At 46.6% G+C, this 24962-nt stretch overlaps 2 protein-coding genes across 3 annotated transcripts in view; one reads left to right on the forward strand and one right to left on the reverse strand.

Annotated features, from left to right (window-relative positions):
- Pi4k2a (phosphatidylinositol 4-kinase type 2 alpha) overlaps nucleotides 1–2613 on the forward strand; it is a 36857-nt gene extending 34244 nt beyond the window's left edge. The window contains exon 9 of the mRNA XM_013017837.1: nucleotides 259–2613. Coding sequence (XP_012873291.1) covers nucleotides 259–420 — 162 coding nt within the window. The 3' untranslated portion in view covers nucleotides 421–2613. The remainder of the gene's footprint in view (nucleotides 1–258) is intronic.
- Nucleotides 2614–3908: 1295 nt separating this feature from the next.
- Avpi1 (arginine vasopressin-induced 1) lies at nucleotides 3909–14338 on the reverse strand. 2 transcript variants are annotated; one of them, XM_013017671.1, is made up of 3 exons: nucleotides 14211–14338; nucleotides 5893–6189; nucleotides 3909–4239 (listed from the first exon to the last, which is right to left on the reverse strand). In XM_013017671.1, exons 2-3 carry the CDS (start codon nucleotides 6177–6179, stop codon nucleotides 4080–4082), a joined length of 447 nt encoding a protein of 148 aa, XP_012873125.1. In that variant the 5' UTR covers nucleotides 6180–6189; nucleotides 14211–14338; the 3' UTR covers nucleotides 3909–4079. The 2 variants fall into 2 exon arrangements, with proteins under 2 accessions (XP_012873125.1, XP_012873124.1); XM_013017670.1 differs by lacking the exon at nucleotides 14211–14338 and adding an exon at nucleotides 13859–13969 and having other exon boundaries at nucleotides 3909–4242.
- Between the last annotated feature and the right edge of the window lie 10624 nt (nucleotides 14339–24962).

The raw sequence follows: 24962 nt of genomic DNA on the forward strand, positions 1-24962 counted from the left end.
GAACCCAGGGCTTCATGCATGCAAGGCAAGCACTCTACCACTGAGCCACCTTCCCAGCCCTTCATCTGTATTTTTTTAAAGTGACCATATGCCCCTTAATGCCCATTTATATTCCTACTATTATAGTTTCCATGATTTTCCACTGGTGTTTATTATTTCTTATTGATTTGTAGAAGAGCTCTGTCTGCTGTTCTTCCTGCCAGAGGCCAGATCTGTACAGCTCAGGCCCTTCCCTCACCCTTCTTTTTCCTATTGCAGATCCTAAATCTGACCCAGGCACTGAAAGACAACAAGAGTCCCCTGCACCTCGTCCAGATGCCGCCTGTGATTGTCGAGACAGCGCGTTCCCACCAGCGGTCTGCTAGCGAGTCCTACACACAGAGCTTTCAGAGTCGGAAGCCTTTCTTTTCATGGTGGTAGCCTTAGAGGCAGGCAAAGGAAAACCTGTGTGAGACAGAGGCTGGGAGGAAGCCTGGAGACCTAGGTACAAGGAAGCCAGAGAAGTCTGTGGACAGCATCGCCTTTCAGAGTCCTCCCTCCTGTTCGAAGCCTCCCTTGGGGCTTTCCCACCCACAGGGAGAAGCACAATCAGGGACGAGAGTGCTCCTGGGCCCTTCCCAGTGCTGGGGAGGCTGGAGTTCCAAGCAGGGAGTCCAGGTGGCTGCAGAGGAGCAGTGCCCTTACAGCGGCCTCCTGGAGGCAGGTTGGGAAAGTCCCTCCTTCCCTGACACCCTGCTTCATTGCAATTCCCTATTATATTCTGCATCAGAAAGAAAAACAAAACAAAACAAATTTCAATGCTTGTAGCAGAATCCAGTTCCTATCATGTCAGAAGCCTTGAATTCAAAATTTGCATCGACCCAGACATTTGGGTACTTACTCCCATGAACCAATCAGAGGGCCACTGGGTGGCTCACAGTGCTGGGACAGAAGCCTCACCTTTCCATCTTTGCCAAATTTTCCCCTTTTCCTCTTAATCATGCAGTACTGGCTCCTTGTGGAGGGCAGCTTTTGCTCTGCCCTTCCAGCAGTTCTACATGTGATTTATAGATGCTCTCTGTTCTCTGCCATGCTATGGCTTGCTGTCATTCAAGCAGAGGCAGGAGAGCTAGCCTTAGTGTTTCTGTTTTAATGGGAAGTTGGCTCCCTGCCTGTGAAGATGATCCACACGGCCTAAGTTTATGCCGGGAGCTGGGAGTGGTCATGAATGGACCTATCCCAGCCTTGCTTCCTGAGTCCTAGTCCTCTTCAGACTTGTTTTTGTTGTTTTACATATATTTTTCCAACTCTTTTGACTTAGGAGTTCAGTTTAGGTTCTGGGGGTGGGTCTCTGGGAGTATTCTGGAATAAACTGGCTCCTAAGAGGCCAGGATACCAGGTCCCTGGGCTTCTTTAATGTTACTGCTGCTTGTGGTGGAGGCAGCTTGACTTGGGATTCTGTCTCCTAATTGGCAGTTTCCCTTTGCTCCCTGGCTTCTGTCCTGGGCTTGTTTCTTCATGGCTTTTTGAAAAAGTTTGAGCCCAAAGGAGAGAGATCTGCAAATCGTCCCCAGTGCCTGCCCAGCTCAGTGTGTATCTCTTTGCTTCCATGTGTCTTCTCCCAGCTGTCCCCCCTTGCCAGGTGTTCAAGCCCTTTCTACACCAAAGCAAAGAATGGCCTCAGGAGGGAGTAAAAGGGAGTCACCTATGGCTGAGGGGCAGCTGTGTTCATGGTCTGTGCTGTGGACACCTGTGGTTCTTGTATCCTGCGACTGGTCAATCAGCCTTGAAAAGAAACTATCTTGAAGGTTTGAAAACAGCCAAAGAAAGGGAGCGAGGGCCATTGCTATGTGTCTCCTCTGCCTGTCCACCTCCCACCATCCAGGAGGCATAGCAGAAATTTCAGCCCTCCTGTGAACCGGGCCAGACTGCCTCGCCGTCCATTCCAGCTCAAGAGTCAGCTTGTCCTCACCCAGCTGACAGGAAGTTTGAGCCCTAGATATGCATGCCCTGTGGACAGACACTACGCCACCACCTGCCCTGTCCTGACAGTCCCATTCCGCCCACCTGGACTCTGGCCTGGGGAAGCAGATTTAAGAGAATAGTTGCCTCCTGACCACACAAGCCAGGAAGGAGCCTAGGTGTGCATCACTCTCCACAGACACATCATGTAAACCTGCTGGCAAGGCTCCCCACTGGGGTGCTCAGGAGAGCCAGGGGTGCCTGAAGAGGAGCCTAATGCTTCACCAGCCTCATCTGCACTGTCCAGCTCCAGACCAGCCCTGCAACTTGAAGGAAATTGGGTCCAATTTAAGGGGGAGCCTAGTTCTAGGCCTGCAGGCAAGAGTGTAGGCTGGTCCTTTCCTGGCCCATCTCTTCTCTCCCTTGAAGCCTGTACTCAGGTTGCCTTGAATGTGGACTTTGGGAGGGGTAGAGGCTCAGAGTGCCTGGGCAGGCTTCTGGGTGACACTTCTAGAATAGCTGTCCTGCCCACTTGCCTGCCCTTCTCTGGCAGTGGAGGGTGGGCTGTGCGCTGCTGCTGCCCTCTATTGGTCTTCTAATGCACTGTAGAAATTGTATGTAATGTATTTAAATCAATGCAAATGTATGAATAACAAATCAAGTTCTGACCTTTTTGGCTGGTATTCTTTGGGGGCAGGAAGACAAGGTAGAGTGCATTTTTAAGGACAAGGAAACCTGTGTTTCTGCAGAGTTGTGGAAACCCCTGAAGTTACCTCTCCCTAGTAGAGGAAAGTACAAGTCCCAGTGCTCTGAAAAGTGAAGTGTTTTCATAACTTATTTCAGAGCCTGACCTGAGTCTACATTGACATAATACTATTGTTAATCATACATAGGCGTTGGTGTGAATATTTATTGTAGAAATGTTTCTCTCTTTGATTTTTTTTTTTTTTTGGCCGATTGTGGGGCCTGAACTCCCACTTCCAGCTTTTTTTGCTTATGTGGTACTGAGGAATCGAACCTAGAACCTCATGCATGCAAGGCAAGCACTTTACCACTGAGCCACCTTCAGACTTTTCCCCTCTCTTAATAGGGACTATATAATAATTGCACTGACTGCTTCATACCCCAGAACTATCAAAGGGTCATCTTGTCCCAAGGGGTACGAGGATGGATTTTCTTGGTCACTAGAGGGCAACCTTGTCCTATGTGTGTATCATTGCCTTGTTGACCGCTGGCTCCTTTAAGTAATGGATGAATAATCAAGCAGGTAGGAGGGGGAAGAATGCTAATGAGCATACAGTCTGTTTCTTTTGAGGTGGAGCCAGAACAGTAGGAGAAAACCTCATCCCAAGGTTTCCAGGCCGTGGGATACTTAGGATAGTACAGGCACATAAAGAATGATTGATCTCTTTCCCTACCATAGAATGATTGGCCCATAAGGATAAAGCCATCTGAAGAGCTGGTGTTTGCTGCTTTTTGCAACAGGCCAATGCCTGTTGTGTGGGGCCAACTGACACAGCCTTCCCTCTGCCCTTTCCTGCACATCAAGACTATCTAGAGACCCTCCCACATGTCTTCTGGACCCTCTAGAAAAGGAAGCTGAAGCACAGGGGCTTTAGGATATGGTAGAAAGAGCAGAAGCCTGCCCCAATTAGCCTTCTGCGGGAATTCCCACAAGAGAGAGCCCTCCATTTTACTACATACTCACACAGTTCTTGATGCAAATGTTTTATTTGCTCATTAAGCTGTGGTTTCCTTGTGCTGCCTGATGGCAGCCTATTGGACTACGGTGACAATGGGTAGCTGGCACATTAGTGACAAGTGGTGAGAGGCTGCACAGGAGTATCCATTCCTGGACTCCTAGGGGAATATCATGCAGCCCAATTACAGTGCTAGGTCAGGGCAGGCTTGAGGCAGGAGCAGTTCTGATGTCTCCTTACTCAGGCGACAATGGATCCCATAAAATACAAAGTCCAGTGGACTTATTCTGAGCTGAGCAGGTGGTGGCAGTGGTCACCTGCTTCATTTACCCAGAAAGGACTTCTTGCCTCAGGTCTCCCTTCACCTCCTGAGGCCTTTAGGCCAAAGTTCCTGTGACTCCTGTGGAGGATGCTGCCATTCCTGGCACCTCCCAGTGATCAGTGTCTGATCTGGTGAAGGTAGCCTGTGGGGTCTGGCTTCCTCCAATTCCGGCGGATCCTGGTGCTTGTTCTCTGGGACTTGCCAAACTGCTCACTGGAGGTTGTCTCAGTAGACATGCTGTGTGGGTTGGTCAGTGGAGTGCTAGGCTCTGGAACTCTGCTGGAAATAAGTATACGATAAGCCAACATCAATAGGAAGAATAGGATAGAGGCTTGTATTTTGAGTGTCCTCATGATGGAGTATAAAACACTGTTCATGGCAAAATGAGCCAGGTTTCTGGTCTCATTTCTGCCCCCTAAGAAATGTATGACTAGGCAAAACTTTCAGATTTCTGTTACGAAGAGTATTGGTCTGGCTCATGAATGTAATCTTAGCTACTTGGAAGGTAGAAGTTAGGAGGATCAGAATAAGAAAGTGCATGAGGCCCCATCTCAACCAACAACTAGGCATGGTTGTATGTACCTGTCATTCCAGCTTCATGGAAAATGCAAATACAAAGATGGTGGTGAAGCTGGCAAAAGTGAGAACGTATTAAAAAAAAATAGTGGTAGCAAAAAGGGCTGGGGATATGCTTCATGCTTTAAGCTAGGGGCAAACATCTGCTTAGTAAGCTCAAGATCCTGAGTTCAAATCCAAATTCTTAGATCAAAGAATGGGAGACTTAGTTTACTTTTACCTTTATCTTGCACTCATTAGACAGTGACACTAGGGTTTGTTGGTTTGTCAGTTGTGGGCTTGAACTCAGGGCCTGGGCACTGTCCCTGAGCCCTTTTGCTCAAGGCTAGCACCCCACCACTTTGAGCCACAGCTCCACTTCCGGTTTTCTGGTGGTTAATGGGAGATACAAGTCTTAGGGACTTTCCTGCCTGTTCTGGCTTTGAACCATGATCCTCAGATCTCAGTTTCTTGAGTAGCTAGGATGATGACAGGTGTGAGCCACCATCGCCCAGTTGACACTAAGGTTTTAAGCAGTGATTGCCGATGACTTGGAGTTCATTCAAGCAGTGAAGCTGACTTGGCATCTCAGACCTGATGAGCTATTCGGGTCTTACATTCGAGGGGGAATGGAGAGCACAGAGGGGAGGTGCCTGTTGTGATAGTCATAGGCCAGGCGGTTCAAATCTCCCTGGAGTTTGCAGCTCCTGGGCAACGATGGATGACGGAAGATGTCACTTCAAGGTATGGTTTCTACAACTTACAACGTATGGTGCTTCGGCAGTACATTCCTCTGCTGCAGTCTCTTGTGTTCCCAGACACAAGCTTTTAACCAGCTTTCTTTTTCTTTTTGCCAGTCCTGAGGCTTGAATCAGGGCCTGGGCACTGTCCCTGGGCTTCTTTTGCTCAAGGCTAACACTCTACCATTCGAGCCACAGTACCACTTCCAGCCTTCTTTGCTTATGTGGTACTGAGGAATCGAACCCAGGGCCTCATGCATGCGAGGCAAGCACTTTAGCACAAAGGTACAATCCCAGTCCTATTGAGTATTACCTATTCTACAGGGGAACGATTCTTTTTCTTCTGAACAGTTCTCCCTCCTAGAGGACAAATGTCATAAAGTATGGTGGTACTGCTAGAACCAGACACCTCATCCCATAGGAGTGACAGAGTAACATGACTTCTTCCTATTTGAATTTCATAGTCATATGATTCCAGCACCCAAAAAGCAGTCTTCCAGGTGGAACCAAGTGGCAATGTGTGGTGCTTCCAGCAACCCCAATAGTAAGCATTTTCCAGTGACACCAGTTCCGAGTCACACAGCCCAGACATCACTGCTACCCTTTCCTTAGCCCCTCAGTCCCAGGCACTCACCTGAGCCGGCTGCAGTGGTGGAGTGAGTGGCCCAGGACATTCTGCTTTGGGGTCCTCTTCCTGCGTAGCCTCCTCAGGGCCTCTGCCACACGGTGGTCCCCAGCACACTCCCAGATGATCTGGGCCCGCTCCTCAGCCAGCTGGTCCCCGCTGCGCTGAAACAGGCTCTGGATTTGCAGGAGCTCAGCATCCTGGAAGATGTTGGCAGATGCCTGCTTGCGGCCCCGGGCCTCAGTGGGGGCCTGCCAAGTGGGTGGTTCACTTACCACAGAGGCTGGGGTGCCCATTATGGGTGCTCTGTGGACATAAACCATGCAGACATCAGTTTGCAGCAGGCCTTTCCAAAAGCTGTGGTCCTGACGCAAAGTTCTCCCTTCCCCAGGATTTAAACTATAGGAAGGGTCTTGCCTTGGAACCATGCTAGATTCTCAGGATACTTTGTGGAGATAATATAAAAATTGACAGCAAAAGTTTTTTTTTTGGGGGGGGGTCGGTCGTGGGGCTTGAACTTGGCTGGGGCATTGTCCCTGAACACTTACAGATCAAGGTGAACACTCTACCACTTGAGCTGCAGCGCCACTTCTGGTTTTCTGGTGGTTTATTGGAGATACATGCCTCAAGGACTTTCCTGCCTGGGCTGGCTTTGAACTGTGATCCTTAGATCTCAGTCTCCTGAGTAGCTAGGATTTACAGGTATGAGCCACCAGTGCCCAGCAGCAAAACTTTCTTTTAAAAAATTTTAATATATATTTTTTATTGTAAAGATACTATACAGAGGGCTTACAGTTACATGAGTAAGATAATGAGTACATTTCCTGTTGAGCATTGTTACCCCTCTGTTTTTCCACTACCATTCCTTCTCTTCCCATCTCCCCTACTTCTCCCTCCCCCCTCACCAAAGTTGTAAAGTTCATTTTCAACATAGTGTCTTGTACATCTCATTGTTACAGCAAAACTTTTTTTTTGGAGGGGGTGGGGGAGACACGCAGTCATGGGGCTTGAACTCTGGGCCTGGGCGCTGTCCCTCAGCTCTTCAGCTCAAGGCAAGTACTCTACCAGTTGAGCCACAGCACCACTTCTAGTTTTCTGAGTGGATTATTGGAGATAAGAGTCTCATGGACTTTCCTGCCTGGGCTGGCTTTGAACCTCGATCCTCAGATCTCAGCCTCCTGAGTAGCAATGATTACAGGCATGAGCCACCAGCGCCTGGCTACTGCAAAACTTTTTAAGTGCTTGTATCAGATACAAAGTGCTTGTATCAGATACCTGGACTTTTTTTTTAATTCATAGCAACTGCAATCAATTGCTGCTTGCCCCCATTTTACAGACGAGGTGCCACTCAGGTTAAATGACTTGTTATATCACAAAGCCTATATAAATGTGGGACCTGTTCTCCAGTCCATAAGACCCCAAATCTATTGAGTACTAAGCACATGCTGCTGTAAGAGCTTTCTCTATAGAAGCTCTGTGCTATGCACAGCGATCTTATGAGGTAGGTCCTTTTATCCCATTAGAAGGAGAACCTGCGGAAGAGAGGTTACATGATCTGCAGTGTGCCACTGGAACTGAATCAGACAATGATGCAGAGGCCAGGGTCGGTGGCTTAGAGGTGAGAGAGGGGTTTGGAACTGGGCTACTATGACTGGAAGTCTCCTTTGCCATTTCCTGGCTCAGGGCTCTTCATGCCCTAACTGCTGGCAATAGGACAGACTTTGTAGGGATAAGGCAAAGACCAAAGTGATTAAAACTGTGCACAGGGTTCTGTCATAGATTGACTTTCTCCCCCCAAATGCTTGGGATGTTGGATTTTTTTAGATTTTTTTGATTAGTTGTACACATACAATGAAATATTTGGAGAACAAGATCCAAGTTGAAAAACAAATAGTTTACGTTTTCTATATGTCATACACACAGCCTGCAGATAATTTATACAACATTTTAAGTCATTTTGTATGTGAAATAAGGTTTCATGGTGTGGAGTTTTCCACTTGTGGGGTTATGTCTGTATTCAAACTTTTGGATTTTGGAGCATTTCGAACTTCGTATTTTCAGATTAGGAATGCTCAACCTGAATACACCTTTCAATTTATTCAACCTCTCTAAGCCTGTTTCCTTAGTAAAAATGGGGGGTGGGGGGCGGTAATACTCACTTTTCAGAAAAATGATAGAGATTAAATGAGCTTGATGTGGTATCAGTCAAATGTTAGAAATACACAACTCTGGGGCTGGGAAGGTGGCTCAGTGGTAGAGCGCTTGCCTTGCATGCCTGAGGCCCTGGGTTCGATTCCCCAGCACCACATAAGCAAAAAAGAAAAAAAGCCGGAAGTGGCGCTATGGCTCAAGTGGTAGAGCGCTAGCTAGCCTTGAGCTGAAGAGCTGAGGGACAGCGCCCAGGCCCAGAGTTCAGGCCCCACGACCGGACCCAAAGAAAAAAAAAAAAGAAAGAAAGAAAAGAAATACACAACTCTCCAGTGTCAGAAATGAATAGACACACAAAAGATATAAAACGAGAGATTTTGTCAAGGCAATTTACTTTTTTTTTTTGGTCAATTGCAGGTCTTGAACTCAGGGCTTGGGCACAGTCCCTGAGCATCTTTGCTCAAGACTAGCACTTGATCCAAAGTGCCACTTCTAGTTTTTGTAGGATTTTTTTTGGTCGGTCATGGGGCTTGGGCTCTGTCCCTGCGCTCTTCAGCTCAAGGAGATCATTCTACCGCTTGATCCACAGCACCACTTCTGGTTTTCTAGTGGTTTATTGGAGATAAGAGTCTCACAGACTTTCCTGCCCAGGCTGGCTTTAAACCGTGATCCTCAGATCTCAGCCTCCTGAGTAGCTAGGATTACAGGCGTGAGCCACCAATGCCCAGCTCACTTCCAGTTTTTGAGTGGTTAATTGGAGATAAGAGTCTCATGGGGACTTTTCTGCCCAGGCTGGCTTTGAGCCATGATCCTCAGATCTCAGTCTCCTATAGCTAGGATTACAGGCATGAGCCACCAGTGCCTGGCAAGGTAGTTTACTTTTGCACAAAAGAGTACATGCAATACGGTTTCTCTACCCAGAGGTAGGCAGGCACATGAGACAGAGCACTGTGCTAGGTTTTTATCCCAGTCTAGACTGTCCATCCTTCTTGTCAAGGAGTTAGGCTCACAGTCTAGGTACAATTGACAACCAAGACTAGAAAGGGGGCTATTCTTCCATTTTTCTCAATGATTTACCATTTGTTTGTTTGTTTTTCCATCACAGCAGGATGGGAGTGGGACTGGGAACAGGGTGGCTGGCAGATATAGTTGGAAGAGGCCGATGAGATCAATGGGAAGCTCCTACTCAAAAGGGGGTCTTTATTCCTCTTAACTCCATCCATAAAGATTTCTCTGACAAGCAGTACACTTGGTAGTTACAGTTTTATTCTTTTAGCTCTTTTAATAAAGATTTATCTCCCTTGGGCTGGGAAGGTGGCTCAGTGGTAGAGCGCTTGCCTTGCATGAATGAGGCCCTGGGTTCGATTCCTCAGCACCACATAAGCAAAAATAAAAAAGCTAGAAGTGGCGCTGTGGCTCAAGTGGTAGAGCGCTAGCCTTGAGCTGAAGAGCTAAGGGTCAGCGCCCAGGCCCAGAGTTCAGCCCCCATGGCCAGACCCCCCCCCAAAAAAAAAAGATTTATCTCCCTAACATGATTACCTGGTCACAAGCAGCACACCTGGTAATTAATTTATTTTTTATTTTATTTTATTTTTTGGTCATGGGGGCTTGAACTCTGGGCCTGGGTGCTGTCCCTCAGCTCTTCAGCTCAAGGCTAGCGCTCTACCACTTGAACCACACTCCACTTCCGGCTTTTTCTGTGTATGTGGTACTGAGGAATTGAACCTAGGGCTTCATGCACGCAAGGCAAGCACTCTACCACTGAGCCACCTTCCCAGCCCTTGACAGAACTTTCCTAAGACTGCTTTTTCTCACACTCCCAACAATCAAAGCAAATGTAAATGTCCTTTTTTGGCCTCTCTGGCTGTTGTATTTACATCAGGGGTTTGATGTGGACCCTACACTTCCCTCAGGTAGTGTGGCCAGAGTCAGCTGAGGGCGGCCTGTGCTTTCTCCTTCGCTCTCTCACTCCATTCCTGATGGGGAGGGGCAGGTCCTGCTCTTTCCCAGGCCTAAGCTGGGCTCCTTCATAGAGGAGCCTGCTGCTGCTGGAGGTGGCTGTCCAGCATCAAAGAAAAGTTCAAATATATTCAAACAAATGTATGTACTCAGTGGAAAGGAAGAAAACAGCAGGGAGCTACATAAATAAAAACATTTCCAGAATCCTTTGCTCAACCCACTTGCTGAAAGCAACCCTTATCCTAAACTAACCTAACCTGCCATTTGTTCTTTTGTTCCCTGGAGAGTTTGAGTCATCTCTCCACCCCATTCAGCCTCCTCCTAGAATGATTATCCCCTACTCTGCCCCGGCCTTCCCTCCACCTCACCTCATAACCACCCTCCTTATTCCAGTAATTTCCACACTCAACTCTGTCCCAGTTTCTATCTTAGAAACCCACTCTCATTTCAAAAGATTCAATGCCTAAAATAAACACACAAAAGACATCTAGATGATATATTTAACTTCATAAGCATTGTATATTTCACCTGGAAAATAGGACTGTAAAAAACTGCCTGTAGGAATTACTGTGGGAATCCAGTTAAAACCTAGTATGTATGATAATTAACCTCTACTCCCTCAGGCTCCTGGTATAAATATTCTGTAACCAGAAGGCAATAATAACTAGGGAGCGCTTTCAGGCTGATAGGAAGAAATAGAAACAGACTATGGGATATTTGTTCTGTGTTTTCCTTTGTTTGTTTGTCTGGCATGTCAATACATGGGCCTGAACTCAGGACTTGGGTGCTGTCCCTTAATGTTTGATGTCACGCACTCCCCGCTCCCAGCTCAAGACTAGCACTCTACAACTGGAGCCAAAGCTCAATGTCTGGCCTTTTGCTGATTAATTGGAGATAAATGTCTCAGACTTTTCCTGCCTGGGCTGTCTTCAAACAGTGACCCTCAAACCTCAGCCTCTCAAATAGTGGCTGCCATTGCAGCCACTCAACTCAAGAATACATATATTCCCATTTCTCTAACTCACAAAGGGAAAATCCTGACAAAGGACAGTAAATTATCCCACAGGGTGGAGTCATGGAATTTATTTTCATCTGCGCACTAGCATCAAGGTTGTTTTCTTGGCCTTGAACAAGCAGCACTCTTTAGAGGAAAAACTCCAGCTTCCACAAAAGAATTCTAGAACTAGCCCGAGCAGTGACTCATGAATCAGAAGACTCAGGATTCCAGCCCTGGTCCTGCCACTCACTGGCTGGCAGACACCAGGTAATTCACATCATCTCTATAAGCCAGTTTCTCCCTTCCTGCTGTGAGAACTCACCTGGTATGGAGACTCAACATACATATGACAGGAAAACCAGCATAAAGCTTCTTGTCCCCTGGCCCTAGGAACTGTGTATATGGACAAGTGTGGCTAATTAGGTGCCTACCAAGTCAGAAACCAGAAGCTTCCTACAGGGGGTCTGTGGGATCATTATCCAGTCAGAGTCACTCTGCTGTAAAGTGATCAAGCAGAAGATAGACCCCTCTGTTGGCCTAGAAGATGAAATGATGTCCTTTCTCTCAGACCCAGGCAATCTCCCTCTATCCCCAGGGAAAGAAAGGCAACAAAGATCAGCAGGACAGCAGCATCTGTCTTCAGAGAGGAAATGGCTTGGGGTCTGACTTCCCAGAGAGTCCCAGCAACCTTTTCAGGGCAGCAAGGCCTAGACTGGGCAGCCTCTAGTCAGCCAAGTTCCAAACTAGCAACAAGAAACAATCTAGGGGGGCTGGGAAGGTGGCTCAGTGGTAGAGCACTTGCCTTGAAAGCCTGAGGTCCTGGGTTCGATTCCTCAGCACCACACAAGCAAAAAGAAAAAAGCTGGAAGTGGCGCTGTGGCTCAAGTGGTAGAGGGCTAGCCTTGAGCTGAAGAGCTGAGGGACAGCGCCCAGGCCCAGAGTTCAGGTCCCACGACCCCCCCCCCAAAAAAAAAGAAACAATCTAGGAGAGTGTGAGTGTCCAGCCTCAACTATATACCCTGGGAGCCTGGGGGAGGGATTGGTACCTCTAGATTTTAGGGACTGTCACTCCTGGGAGCCTCTTCCTGGGATTCAGAGGGCAGAGCAAGACTGGTAATGAATGTAAGCAGATCCCAAGTAGGGTTAAAACTGAGAAATTTGGTGAAATGGTGATCAGAACACTTATTATCAGAAGAAACTTTTAGTCTCATTTAATGTATTGACTAGATAGTTTCCCCCTAATTTCCTGGACAAGATCTTAATCCAGGAAGGTCAGTATATACTTGAATAATGGCACTTTTTAAAATTGGAAACTGAAACCACAAGGCTATTAAAAGATTACAAATCTATCTTTAATTTCAGAGTTGCCACAAAAGAAGATAAGCATGTATGTGCACAAATGATAAAGACTCATTGCAAAATACTTCAATTTGACATAAACTGGGTTCAAAGTGAATGCCCAAAGTATAATATCAAACATTGAAAGGTCAAAGTTCCACATGGTTTGAATCAGGCAATAAATAAAGATCTGTAGAGCTCTAACATTTATTTAAAAAGTGTTTTAAACAAGTATTTAAAAAGTGACTCACTCCAACTGGAGTGCCTATGGTTCATGCCTGTAATCCTCACTACACTGGAAGCTGAGATCTGAGAATATGAGTTCAAGGCTAGCCTAGATTAAAAAAAAAATCCATGATATTCTTATCTGCAACTAACCAGCAAAAAAATCTGGAAGTAGAGGTGGCTCAACTGATAGTGTCAGCCTTGAGTGAAAATGCTGAGAGGCAGTTCCTAAGCCCTGAGTTTAAGCAATCCCTGGCATTGGTGCACAGGCACGTGCGCGAGCACACACACACACATACACATACAAGTGACTCACCTAGCAATGCGTCTGCAGTATGTAAATAGGATGCATAATTGAGAGTTCTTAGTAACATGGGAAGTCAGGCTGACAGCGGTTATCTCCAGAGGTTTGGGGGAGGTGCAAGAGGTGGAAAACACTTGGGTGAGCTGGGAAACTCCTAGTTCCTACCCTGCTTGTCCACATTGAATAGCCCCAGTAATAGCAATAAACTCTATAATCAGAGGCCAACAGCCTCTCAGAAAAATAACTAGCAGCCCTGGCCCAAAGCCCATATCAACACTGGCCTTCAGCTCTGCACATACATGGCACTGGACAACAGCCAAAGTCCTCAAGTAGTTCAACCCCAGAACCCCCACATACAAAATCATAGCTGTATTATTATTATTGTTATTATCAACATGGTTTTTAATTCAGGGCTTCAGGCTTAGTAGGCAAGAGCTCTACTTGAGACACGCCCCCAGCCCTTTTTGCTTTGTTTTCCAGATCCAGTCTTCCTCTGTTTGCCCAGACTGGCCTGGAACATCGATCCTCCTATTTCTCCAGAGTAGCTGTGATTACAGATGTACACTGCCGCACTGTGATGACACATACAGAACAGAGCATTTCCAGAGAGTCTTTTTAGTCCTTACATGAGGTGGCATCATCAAACAACCCCTGAGGAGGTAGTTATTGTGAAACTCATTCTACAGATAAGAAAGATGAGCTCACGACGTTTAAGTAACTTGCTCCAAATCTCACAGCTGGTAGGTGACAGAAACTGGAATGTACGGATCAATTGGTCCGAACCCAGCATTCGCGCTCTCAACCCTTGTTATTTTTGTTCCTGCCAGGTGGCTCAGAAGAGGTTCAGGGGAAACAAGGGCCCAGAAGGTTCTGACACCTCTTGGAGTCTGCTCTCTGCTTCTGCAGGTGTGGGAAGTCGCCAGAGATCCAAAGGCAAGGACTCCCAAGCCAGCGTCTGCGCCCTCAGCAGCACACCGATGGAGTTAGGACCGGCTGGGCGCCGCCACTCTGTAGGGCAGCTCGCACAGACCTCAGATCGCGATGGGGCAAGCTAAGACTTGCCCATCCCCAGCCTCTCCACGGCTATTCGAAAGGGCGGTGCGGGGCTGGGTTTCTTACCGCGAAGGTGCTGGCAAGGGCCGGGCGGCAGTCACACACCCGACCAGAGCTCGGGAAAAGGTATACTGGCCGAGGTCACACGGCGACCCCCCCCAGCACGGTGGCCGGGCGCTCCCCCACCCCCTCCGCGGGGCTCAGAGGTAGCCTCACGGATCCCTAAATGTATCTAGCCGTAGACGACACAACAGCACCCAGGTGGCTCCCGGCGCCACGGAGCCAGCCCTCCAATCCACGTACCTGGTTGCCCAAGGCGTGCCGCTCGTAGCCCCAAGCTGGCTCGGGTCGCCTGGATCACAGCCACAGTTCCCCGGGAGAAATCGCTTGCGAGCCCCGGAACTGCCAATCCTCTGCCCCAGCCGGCTTGCGAGCTCCGGAGCCAGCCTTCCAAAATCCAACGCGGAGATCCCGAGGACCAATCAGCGGGCGCAACCGGGGAGGGGCGTGTCTAGCCAGACCCCCCTCCTGCCCCCCCTGCTCCGGCCTCCAAAGTCGTGCGCGGTGATTCGCTGCATCCAATCAACGGCGGCACAGCCACGAGGGGGCGTTCCTCGCGGGCCCTTCCGCCCGCCCCGCCGCGCTCGCTCCGCCCTCGGAGGAGCCCTCTTCATTGACGTCAGTCCTCAGGACCTGCGTGGTTTCACTGGCGCGAAGGCCGGGCGGGGCCGCATTCCTGCCCCCGGGTGCGGCGACCGCTGGCTCAGCTGGGTACACGTGACGGGTGCCACTTCTGACCCTAAGCCAGACCGCGCAGCGCCTGGCTCCTTGCAGAGCCTGAAACTCACATTAATTAAAACCCACCGCCCACCTTTGTTCTCCCTTCCGCTTAGAGGAACAGGAGGGGGCAGCCGGTGCTGCTCGTTAGAATGGCCAGTTACCCACAGGAGTCCGTACTTAAATTGGTACTCATTCCGCCTCGTTCATTAGGGACCTACCCTGTCCCGATTCCTCGACAGGTGGAGTTTACAGCCTGGCAAGAGAGGCAAACACAAACAACTTAATACACTGCATGCGATTTACAATTGTGATCAACGTTGTGCTGCAAGAAGGTAAAACGGAGGAAATCTCCGGGAGGGCCTGGAAGCAAGGAGGGATCTGAAGATGAAGTTGTTGCAATGAGTTGGGTCTGGAAAGAGTGTTTAAGGAAGAGGGAAGGGTACATGCTAGGACAATGCCCTAGCTTTGCTTGGAAGAGATTAAACAAGGTGCTTGCAAGGCGTAGCATAGCACTATGCCACACGTAGTGGGAGGCAGGGATGGGGGCAGGCTGTGAAGTTTGCATTTGACCCTGTAAGGGGTTTAGGCTGAGAATAACATGATACTCTTTTCTTTCTCTTCCTTCCTTTCTTCCTTCTTTCCTTTCTTTCTTCCTTCCTTTCTTTTCTTTTCTTTTTTTTTTTTTTGCCAGTACTGGTATTGAACTCAAATCCTAGGCACTGTCTGTTACTTTTTTTTGCCAAGGCTGTGGCTCTATACCACTTGAGCCACTCTACTTCCTGCATTTTGGTGATTAATTGAAGAGTCTCACAGACTCTCCTTCCCAGGCTGGCTTCAATTGTGATGCTCAGATCTTAGCCTGAGCCAGTACTACCTGTGCCTGGCTATATGTACCTACTGAATAGGCATTGGAATGCCAGTCAGCACCTTACAGGCAGCATGTTTTATCCTAGTAGTATATTTGCAATTTTTAGAGGGTTATTTCAGCTGCAGTTTGGAACTTGGGTTGGAGAAGGCAGGAGTGGATGCATGATCTCCATCAGGCTCTTGATAAATACTTTTTCCCCCTTAAAAATGAGGAGGTGCATGTACAAGCAGAAATAGTCAGCAAGGATGCCTGATATAGGTAGCATAGTCTCTCTGACTTCTTTCTCATCTTAAGCTAATCACACAAATTTCCTTTTTCTTTTGCAAAAGTTCCAAAAGTGAAGGGGAAACATTGGAATTTGAGGTCCCTTCTTGCAGGTACTTCAAAGAGGTATTTGAGAAGCATTCCTCATCTTGTGATCTGCATTTGCCTTTCTTTTTCCCTTACCATAAGCAAGAGTTACATGATTATGTTTCAACAAAAGGGTTTTGTTGTTGTTGTTGTTTGGGTTTTTGTTGTTGTTGTTGGTTGTGGGGACTGAACTGTGGCCTGGGCACTGTTTCTCAGCTCTTCAGCTCAAGACTAGCACCACTTACCGCTTTTTTCTGCTTATGTGGTGCTGAGGAATCAGACCCAGGGGCCTCATGCACGTGAGGCAAGCACTCTACCACTGAGCCAACTTCTGAGTCCCTCAACAAAAGTTTTTTTTTTTGGGGGGGGTTCTGGTTGTGGGGCCTGAACTCTGGGCCTGGGCACTGTCCTTCAGCTCTTCAGCTCAAGGCTAGCGCTCTGCCAGTTGAGCTACAGTGCCACTTCCAATTATCTGGTGGTTAATTGGAGATAAGAGTCTCAGACTTTCCTGCCCAGGCTAGCTTTAATTGCAATCCTCACATCTCAGCCTCCTGAGTAGCTAGGATTACAGGCGTGAGCTACCAGTGCCTGGCAATACTACAGGTTCTTAAAGTTGAAGACTGGACTTCTGAGCTAAGGACTCCTCCTCACTGTAAGCAATGGGAAAACCAGGCTCTCAGCATCTCAGTGCTTGGAGAAGCTTAGATTCTCCGAGCCATCAGCTCAGAGGAGCACACTATGGTAAGGAACTTGTGGTTTCTGCATCAGATGTGACTAAGGTTGGGCAGAGAACATCTGATGTCTCCAAGTACACGTGACTATATTTACCACACTTGGAACCATTTCCAGTGTCACAAGCCTTATGATTCAGTATTTCTGATGAGAAGATGAAGTACTTTCATAGTTGTGTCAGCTATGTGAATCCTTACCAGAAATGGAGACATGTGAAACTCACAGAAGGATGCAGGTGACAGTAGCCACCTACAAAGGGTACTATTTAGAGAAGGTTGACAGTAAGGAATGTCACTTGGTGTCATTCAGGCCAAGACTTGGTTTTAGCCAGGACCCAAATTAAGGTGAAATGAATAAAGAATTCTTCTCAGGCAAAAACAAACAAATGAGCAACAATAACAACAACAAAACCTTGATAAGATAAATAACATCTTAATTCAGAATATTTTTTAAAAAGATAAAAATGGGGGGCTGGGAAGGTGGCTCAGTGGTAGATCGCTTGCCTTGCATGCATGAGGCCCTGGGTTCAACTCCTCAGCACCACATAAGCAGAAAAAAACTGGAAGTGGTGCTGTGGCTCAAGTGGTAGAGTGTTAGCCTTGAGCTGAAGAGCTGAGGGACAGTGCCCAGGCCCAGAGTTCAGGCACCATGACTGGCAAAAAAAAAAAAAAAAACAAAAAAAAAAAAAAAAAAGATAAAAATGGGGGTCTGGGAAGGTGGCTCAGTGGTAGAGTGCTTGCCTTGCATGCCTGAGGCCCTGGGTTCGATTCCTCAGCACCACATAAAGAAAAAAGCCAGAAGTGGCACTGTGGTTCAAGTGGTAGAGCGTTAACCTTGAGCTGAAGAGCTGAGGGACAGCACCCAGGCCCAGAGTTCAGGCCCCACGACCGGACCCCACCCAAAAAAAATGAAATCAAAACTGCTTGTGGGAATGTAAACTAATACAACCACTCTGGAAAGCAGTCGGGAGGTTCCTCAGAAAGCTACATATAGACTTACCCTGTGTTCTAACCATACCACTCCTAGGCATCTACCCTGAGCAACAGGAACCAGGATGCAAGGACACATGCACCTCCATGTTCATTGCAGCACTGTTCACAGTAACCAAGATATGGAAACAACCCAGATACCCCACTATAAATGAATGGATCCAAAAATTGTGGTATCTATATACAATAGAATATTACACAGCTATTAGAAAGGAAAAAATAATGGTATTAGCAGGGAAATGGATGGAACTAGAACAAATCATGTTGAGCGAGGTAAGCCAAGAACAGAGACAAATGGCACATGGTCTCCCTGATATGTGGATGTTAAATCCAAAATGCAAGGAGATATGACAAAGTAATCAGGACTCAAGAAACAAAGGACCTCTTCTTAATTTGTGGTATCATTTCTAGATGACTCCAGGTTCTTGACCTCATATATGGTATATACATGTACACATCTGAGGGAGGAGGTCACAGAATCAGAGGGAAACGGGGAAAAATACAACAGAGGGGCCCATTCGCTGCACTGGACATTGATGAAAGTGAACTAAGCAACTCAAGGGCAGCAATGGGAGGGAGGGAATGAAAGGGAAAGAGGGAACAGCTGACACTAAGCAAAAGGAAAGAACTGTACCTTTCACCCCATTTGGAAAAAATAGCTGTAGTGTCAAAGTTTGTAGAGACCATAAGTTTTATAGACCACAATAATGACAATGCACCTCATGAAGGTTAAAATGTGTTTGTGACTTTAACTAAGTATCACTATCCCACAATACTGTGAAATTTGTGAAATTTTGTAATCTTTTAATCTTAATAAAAAAGTAAAAAAAATGCAAAATATCCATGATGAACAAAATATCAAAAACTAAAATTTGTTTTATGATTCTGACTTATTTTGTAATTGGAGTAGTCATTTCCCATCAGCCCCCAGTTTCCAGGCAGACTGCCATGATGCTGGCTTTGTGAAGTCTGACAATAGCATGTGAAGAGATTGGGTAACAAGGCCTTTCAATGGAGTTTTTTTTAGCTAGAATGCTCTTATCCGCTTTTTCCATTTGGTTGAGAACATGGAAGGATATTTGTATAAGGGCAAATAGGCATATATTTGGGCTGCGGTATGGTTCAGCCAGGTGCTGAAAGGCAGTAGTTAGGAAATGAGTTCTATTCCTTAAATAAGGGACTGCACTTTTCTCCTTTCTAGTTATCATCGTTAATGTGGGGGTAATCAAGGCTGGAGATGTAATTCAGTGGTAGAGTGTATGTTTAGTGTAAGTGAGGCTCTGAGTTTGATTCCCAGGACTGAAAAGTCAACTTGAAAAGAAAAAAGGGAGGGCTGGGAAGGTGGCTCAATGGTAGAACGCTTGCCTTGCATGCCTGAGGCCCTGGGTTCGATTCCTCAGCACCACATAAGCAAAAAGAAAAAAGCTGGAAGTGGCACTGTGGCTCCAGTGGTAGAGTGCTAGCCTTGAGCTGAAGAGCTGAGGGACAGTGCCAGGCCCAGAGTTCAGGCCCCACGACCGGACCCAAAAAAAAAAAAAGGGGGGGAATAATCTCTGTGTTGCTGTTAAGGATGAAGTACTACAAGCTAAGTGCTTCACAGGCAAAGTGCTTCTACCAAGCATAGATTGAAAATATTTGGAAAACATGGATCTGTCCTCATTATGTACAAACTTTCTGTTATTGTTTGTTGGTGATGTTAGGGATCAGACTCGAGGCTTCATTCATGCTAGGCATGCTCTAATTCTAGGCTACTTTATAAGGGGCTTGGTATTCATGGGGATCCTAGAACCTGTCTTTTATCTCCCCACACCCCCACAGGTACTGGGGGATGACTGTATCGTGAATAGATGGTAAACCAGCACTCAATTCCATTCTTGTTGCCCCCCTGTCCTACAGGAATTATACTGTACAGTTCTGGCCCACCAGTGACACAGTTTTCTTGTTGCCCTGTGTCCTGTTCTCGGGAGAGCAGAGATAACTTTCACACTCAGCTGACAAGCAACGATGTAACCTGTGAGCAAATTCTGTTATTCTTTTTTTTTTTGTGGGGGGAGTCCGGTCGTGGGGCCTGAACTCTGGGCCTGGATGCTGGCCCTTAGCTCTTCAGCTCAAGGCTAGCACTCTACCTCTTGAGTCACAGCGCCACTTCTGGCTTTTTTTGCTTATGTGGTGCTGAGGAATCGAACACAGGGCCTCAAGCATGCAAGGCAAGCGCTCTACCACTGAGCCACCTTCCCAGCCTCATTCCACACTTTCTTTAAAAACACCTTTTTTGCCAGGTGCGGGTGGCTCATACTTGACATCCTACTCCGGAAGCTGAGATCTGAAGATCATGGTTCAAAGCCAGCCCAGGCAGGAAAGTTTGTGAGATTCTTATCTTCAATTAACCATCAGTAAACCAGAAGTGGCACTGTGGCTTACGTGGTAGAGTGCTCACCTTGAGTTGAAGAGCTCAGAGACAGCGCCTAGGCCCAGAGTTCAAGCCCTACGACTAACAACAAAACAAACAAACAAAAAAAACACCCACCCTTATGTTTATGATATTGCACGAAAATTTAGATACCAGTCTTCTTACGTGAACTTATAATCTGGACAGATTATAAATAGTAAAGTCCTATAGAGAAATGACACAGTATAGAAACTCTAAAATATTAAACCATTTATATAGATTAAAGATTAGTGTCACAGTAATATATTAAAGCTGTTACAGCAATTTACCAAAGCCAGTTTTAGAGGCTGGGACATCCTAGACCAAAATGCCTCAGACAGACAGACCAACCAACTGACAAATGATTCTAAACTCACAGTTCTGATAACTAAATAACCAACCTACTCAAGCAATGTCATCATTAATGCATTTGTGAGGGCTGAATGTTGTGTCTTTTTTTTTTTTGGGGGGGGGTCCGGTCGTGGGGCCCGAACTCTGGGCCTGGGTGCTGTCCCTCAGCTCTTCAGCTCAAGGCTAGCGCTCTACCACTTGAGCCACAGCGCCAGTTCCGGCTTTTTTCTGTTTGCTTATGTGGTGCTGAGGAATCGAACCCAGGGTCTTGAGCATGCAAGGCAAGCGCTCTACCACTGAGCCACCTTCCCAGCCCCTGAATGTTTGTGTCTTATTCACTGTACTCAGATCCTACCTTCCAACACTGGGGCTTTGGGGAAGAAGTTTCCCAAAGCTATGGTTTGATTATCCATAGTAACTAGCCAATACACAGTGTTGTATACCTTAAATAAAACACAATTTTTATTTGCTAGCTAGTCTACAATAGGGACTACATAAACAATAAAGAAATGATCACCTAGAAGAGAGAGAATACATAATCATTAGGACACTTTTGACTGTAAGAAACAGAAGATTCAATGTCCTCAGTCAGGTTCTGGCAGGAAACAGTTCTGAACTTATTTTTCTGATTTTTTGTGGGTATCTTGTATTGGTTGATGCAGTAATGGTGAGAGGGGAAGAGAACCCTCTGATATAGTTGAAGTCAATCATCCTTTCTGGGCATGAACAGATTGGGAAATGGTAGAGAGGGGATCAGGCAGGATACATCAGGCAGCATACCAACTAGGCTAACAGAAACAAATGGAAGTTTCTTTTCTCACATCTGGAAAGGCCCAGAGGCAGGGGTTTCTGGGATGACTTAGCCTGCCAATGGTGTCATTCATCCTTTTGCTCTGCCATCCTCAACACCTGGCAACGCCAATCTGCATGGACCCAAGCTGGTTACAGCAGTTCCATGAGTAAAATTCAACTAGGACTGTATTTCTTCCTATGTATAACCTTTATCTTATTTTTGTTCTCTCCCCTCCCCCCCCTTTTATTGTCTGTCATGGGGCTTGAACTCTGGGCCTGAATACTGTCCCTCAGCTCTTCAGCTTAAGGCAAGTGCTCTACCACTTGAGCCACAGTGCCACTTCCAGTTTTTCTGAGTGGTTTATTGGAGATAAGAATCTCACGGACTTTCCTGCCCAGGCTGGCTTTGAACCACGATCCTCAGATCTCAGCCTCCTGAGTAGCTAGGATTGCAGGCGTGAGCCACTGGCACCCAGCTCTTTTTCCTTTTCGTATTAATTTAATAATTATCTTTAAGTAGTTGTACAATGAAGTTGCCATTGAACAAAGCAGTTTATGACCACGATGCATCTTATCAGTGTCACCCCTTTCATCATTCTCCCCCTTTCCCTCACCTACCACCCTTTCCCTTACTTTTCTTAACTTTGTAGGATATACATTGAATTATTATTATTAATATTACTCTAAAGGATATATGCAGAGGGGTTACCGTTATACAAGTCAGGTAAAGAGTACATTCCTTTTGGGAAAATGTCACCCTCCCTTGCTCTCTCCCAGTTTTTTCTTCCTGTTCTCCCCCTCCCTGTAACACGTTGTATAGTTCATTTTTGACATCGTGTCCAGTGAGAACCACTGTTGCATTTGTTCACCCTTTGTCTTTCCATTTCTGTGCCCCTTTACCTTCCCACAGATAAATGAACAAACAAAGACAAAAATAGAGTATTTGGCAGGGGGAGAGAAAGAGGGCATCCGTCATGGGGCTTGAACTCTAGGCCTGGATGCTGTCCTCAGCTCTTTAGCTCAAAGTGAGGGCTCTACCACTTGAGCCACAGAGCCACTTCTGGTTTTCTGGTGATTAGTTGGAGATAAGAGTCTTGTGGACTTGGGCTGGGAAGGTGGCTCAGTGGTAGAGCACTTGCCTTGCATGCCTGAGGCCCTGGGTTTGATTCCTCAGCACCACATAAGAAAAAAAGCCCGAAGTGGTGCTGTGGCTCAAGTGGTAGAGTGCTAGCCTTGAGCTGAAGAGCTGAGGGACAGCGCCTAGGCCCAGAGTTCAGGCCCCACGACCGGACCCAAAAAAAAAAAAAGAGTCTCGTGGACTTACCTGCCTGGGCTGGCTTTCAACTGTGATCCTCAGATCTCAGCCTCCTGAGTAGCTAGGATTACAGGTATAAGCTACCAGCACCTAGCATAAAAAAAAATAGAGTATTCTTTAAAGAGAAGTTTTAGGTTCACAACAAAATTGAACAGAAAGCATAGTGAGTCTGCATGTGCCCCTGAGTTCACACCTGTATAGCCTCCACTACCATCATCCTATACCTGGGGTCACTGACTTCACTGTAGGCAGTGGATACATCATTACCCAAGTCTGGTTTGCTTTAGGATTTGTAATTGTGCTGTATATTCTATGGTGTGTGTGCATGCGCACATGCACGCATGTGTGTCCTTGAGGTCTTGCTCTTGGCTAGTACACCCTTGAGCCATACCTCCAGGTCTATTTTTTTTGTTGATTAATTAGAGATAAGGGTCTTGAAGATTTATTTGCCCAGTCTGGGTAGCTGGGATTAACGTATTAGTCACTGGTGCTCAGCTTTATATTGACTTTTACAGAGAGGCTGTATCATATTCTTACCAACAATGAGTGAGAATTCATTCCTGTTGCTCCACATCCTTATCAGTCTTTGATGTTAATGTTTTGGATTTTGGATTTTGCCCATTTTAGTGTTTAGCTGGTTGAATTTTAAGAGTTCTTAATGTTTTACCAGGAGCTGGGAAGGTGGCTCAGTGGTAGTGTTTGCCTTGTGTGCATGAGGCCCTGGGTTCAATTCCTCAGCACCACATAAATAGAAAAAAACAGAAGTGGCACTGTGGCTCAAGTGACAGAACACCAGCCTTGAGGTAAAGAGCTGAGGGACAGCGCCCAGGCCCAGAGTTTAGGCCTCACGACCGACAAAAAAAACAAAACAAAACATTCTTTTACCAGACATATCTTTTGCAAATGCTTTCTCCTAGCGTGCAGTTTGTCTTCTCATTCTCTTGACAGTGTCCACAAACCAGATTTATTTAATGAGGACATTCTTTCCTCAAATTTGTCGATTAAATTTATCCTCACATTTTGTCATCTGGAACTGCATTTGTATATTCAGTCTTAAACCAGTCATTGCAAAAGAGGAATTGGAGTACTGTGATTATCTGAAGCCAATTATGACTCATTCCCAAGGATTAGTTCTGACCTCACTGCCATTGGATACCTGAACAAACTTGTTGCTAACCGAAGAAAGAGGAAGAGGAGGAGGAAGGAGGCAAAGCTGGCTGGTAAACAATCCCTTATTGCCAAGTGGACACTGAGTATGATTGGATCTGCTGAGTCTGAAGACCTAAGTGGTAAAGTGTTTTGTCTGGCAGTCTGAACTGATTGCCTTCTCCTACCCTAGTCCCAATTCAAAAAATAGGACTGTAGGCCTGAGATTCTTTTTGCTCAAGGCTCTTGCTCTACCACTTGAGCCACTGGGCCACTTCCAGCCTTTTCTGAGTAGTATTTATTGGAAATACTCTTACAGACTTACCTGCTTGAGCTAGCTTTGAACTGCAACCTTCAAATCTCAGCGTCCTGAGTAGCTAGGATTACACATATGGATCACTAGCACTCTGCTTCTTGCTTGCCTTTTTCACTCAAGCCTGGGACTCTGGCACTTGAGCCACACCTCTACCAGCTTCTTGCTGGTTAATTGGAGATAAAAGTCTTGCAGATTTGAGCTGGGAAGGTGGCTCAGTGGTAGAGCGCTTGCCTTGCATGCTCGAGGCCATGGGTTCGATTCCTCAGCACCACATAAGCAAAAAGAAAAAAGCCGGAAGTGGCGCTGTGGCTCAAGTGGTAGAGCGCTAGCCTTGAGCTGAAGAGCTGAGGGACAGCGCCCAGGCCCAGAGTTCAAGCCCTACGACCGGACCCAAAAAAAAAAAAGTCTTGCAGATTTGTCTACTCAGGCTGGTTTTAAACCACAACCCTCATATCTCAGCATTTTCATATTGCAGGGACTGAGCCACCAGCACAGAAGATCAGAGGACATGGCAAGAGTTGCATTGAATTGGAAAGTGGGACTGAATTTTAATGGTCCATATTACTGACATAAGCAAAAAAAACCAGTAGAAACTAGATTAAATGTTGGATCCAACTTGTTGGTGATGGTGGGATTGGTTGCTACTGAATACTTGGGTACATTCATTCTTTTAATATTTCGAAGGAGGAAATTACTACCAACTTTTAAAATTCATATTTATCGGTACAGTTTCTGTGGATCAGGAGACAGGGCAGACCTTAACTGGGTTGTTTGATTAGGCCTCACAATACTGCCCGCAAGATGTAGCCCACACTATGCCTTGGATACTAGAGGCTTAATGGGGTAAAATTCAAATTCATTCTTATTCAAGGTGTTGGCAGAATCTAGTTCCTTGCAGTTGTGAGGCTGAGGGATAACTGTTTTTTTGCTAGCGGGTGGCTGTTCTCAGCAACAGGAGGCTGCCCACAGCCTGTCCTCTATCACACT

The sequence above is a fragment of the Dipodomys ordii genome, unplaced genomic scaffold (assembly GCF_000151885.1).
Source record: "Dipodomys ordii isolate 6190 unplaced genomic scaffold, Dord_2.0 Scaffold36, whole genome shotgun sequence".
NCBI lineage: Eukaryota > Metazoa > Chordata > Mammalia > Rodentia > Heteromyidae > Dipodomys > Dipodomys ordii.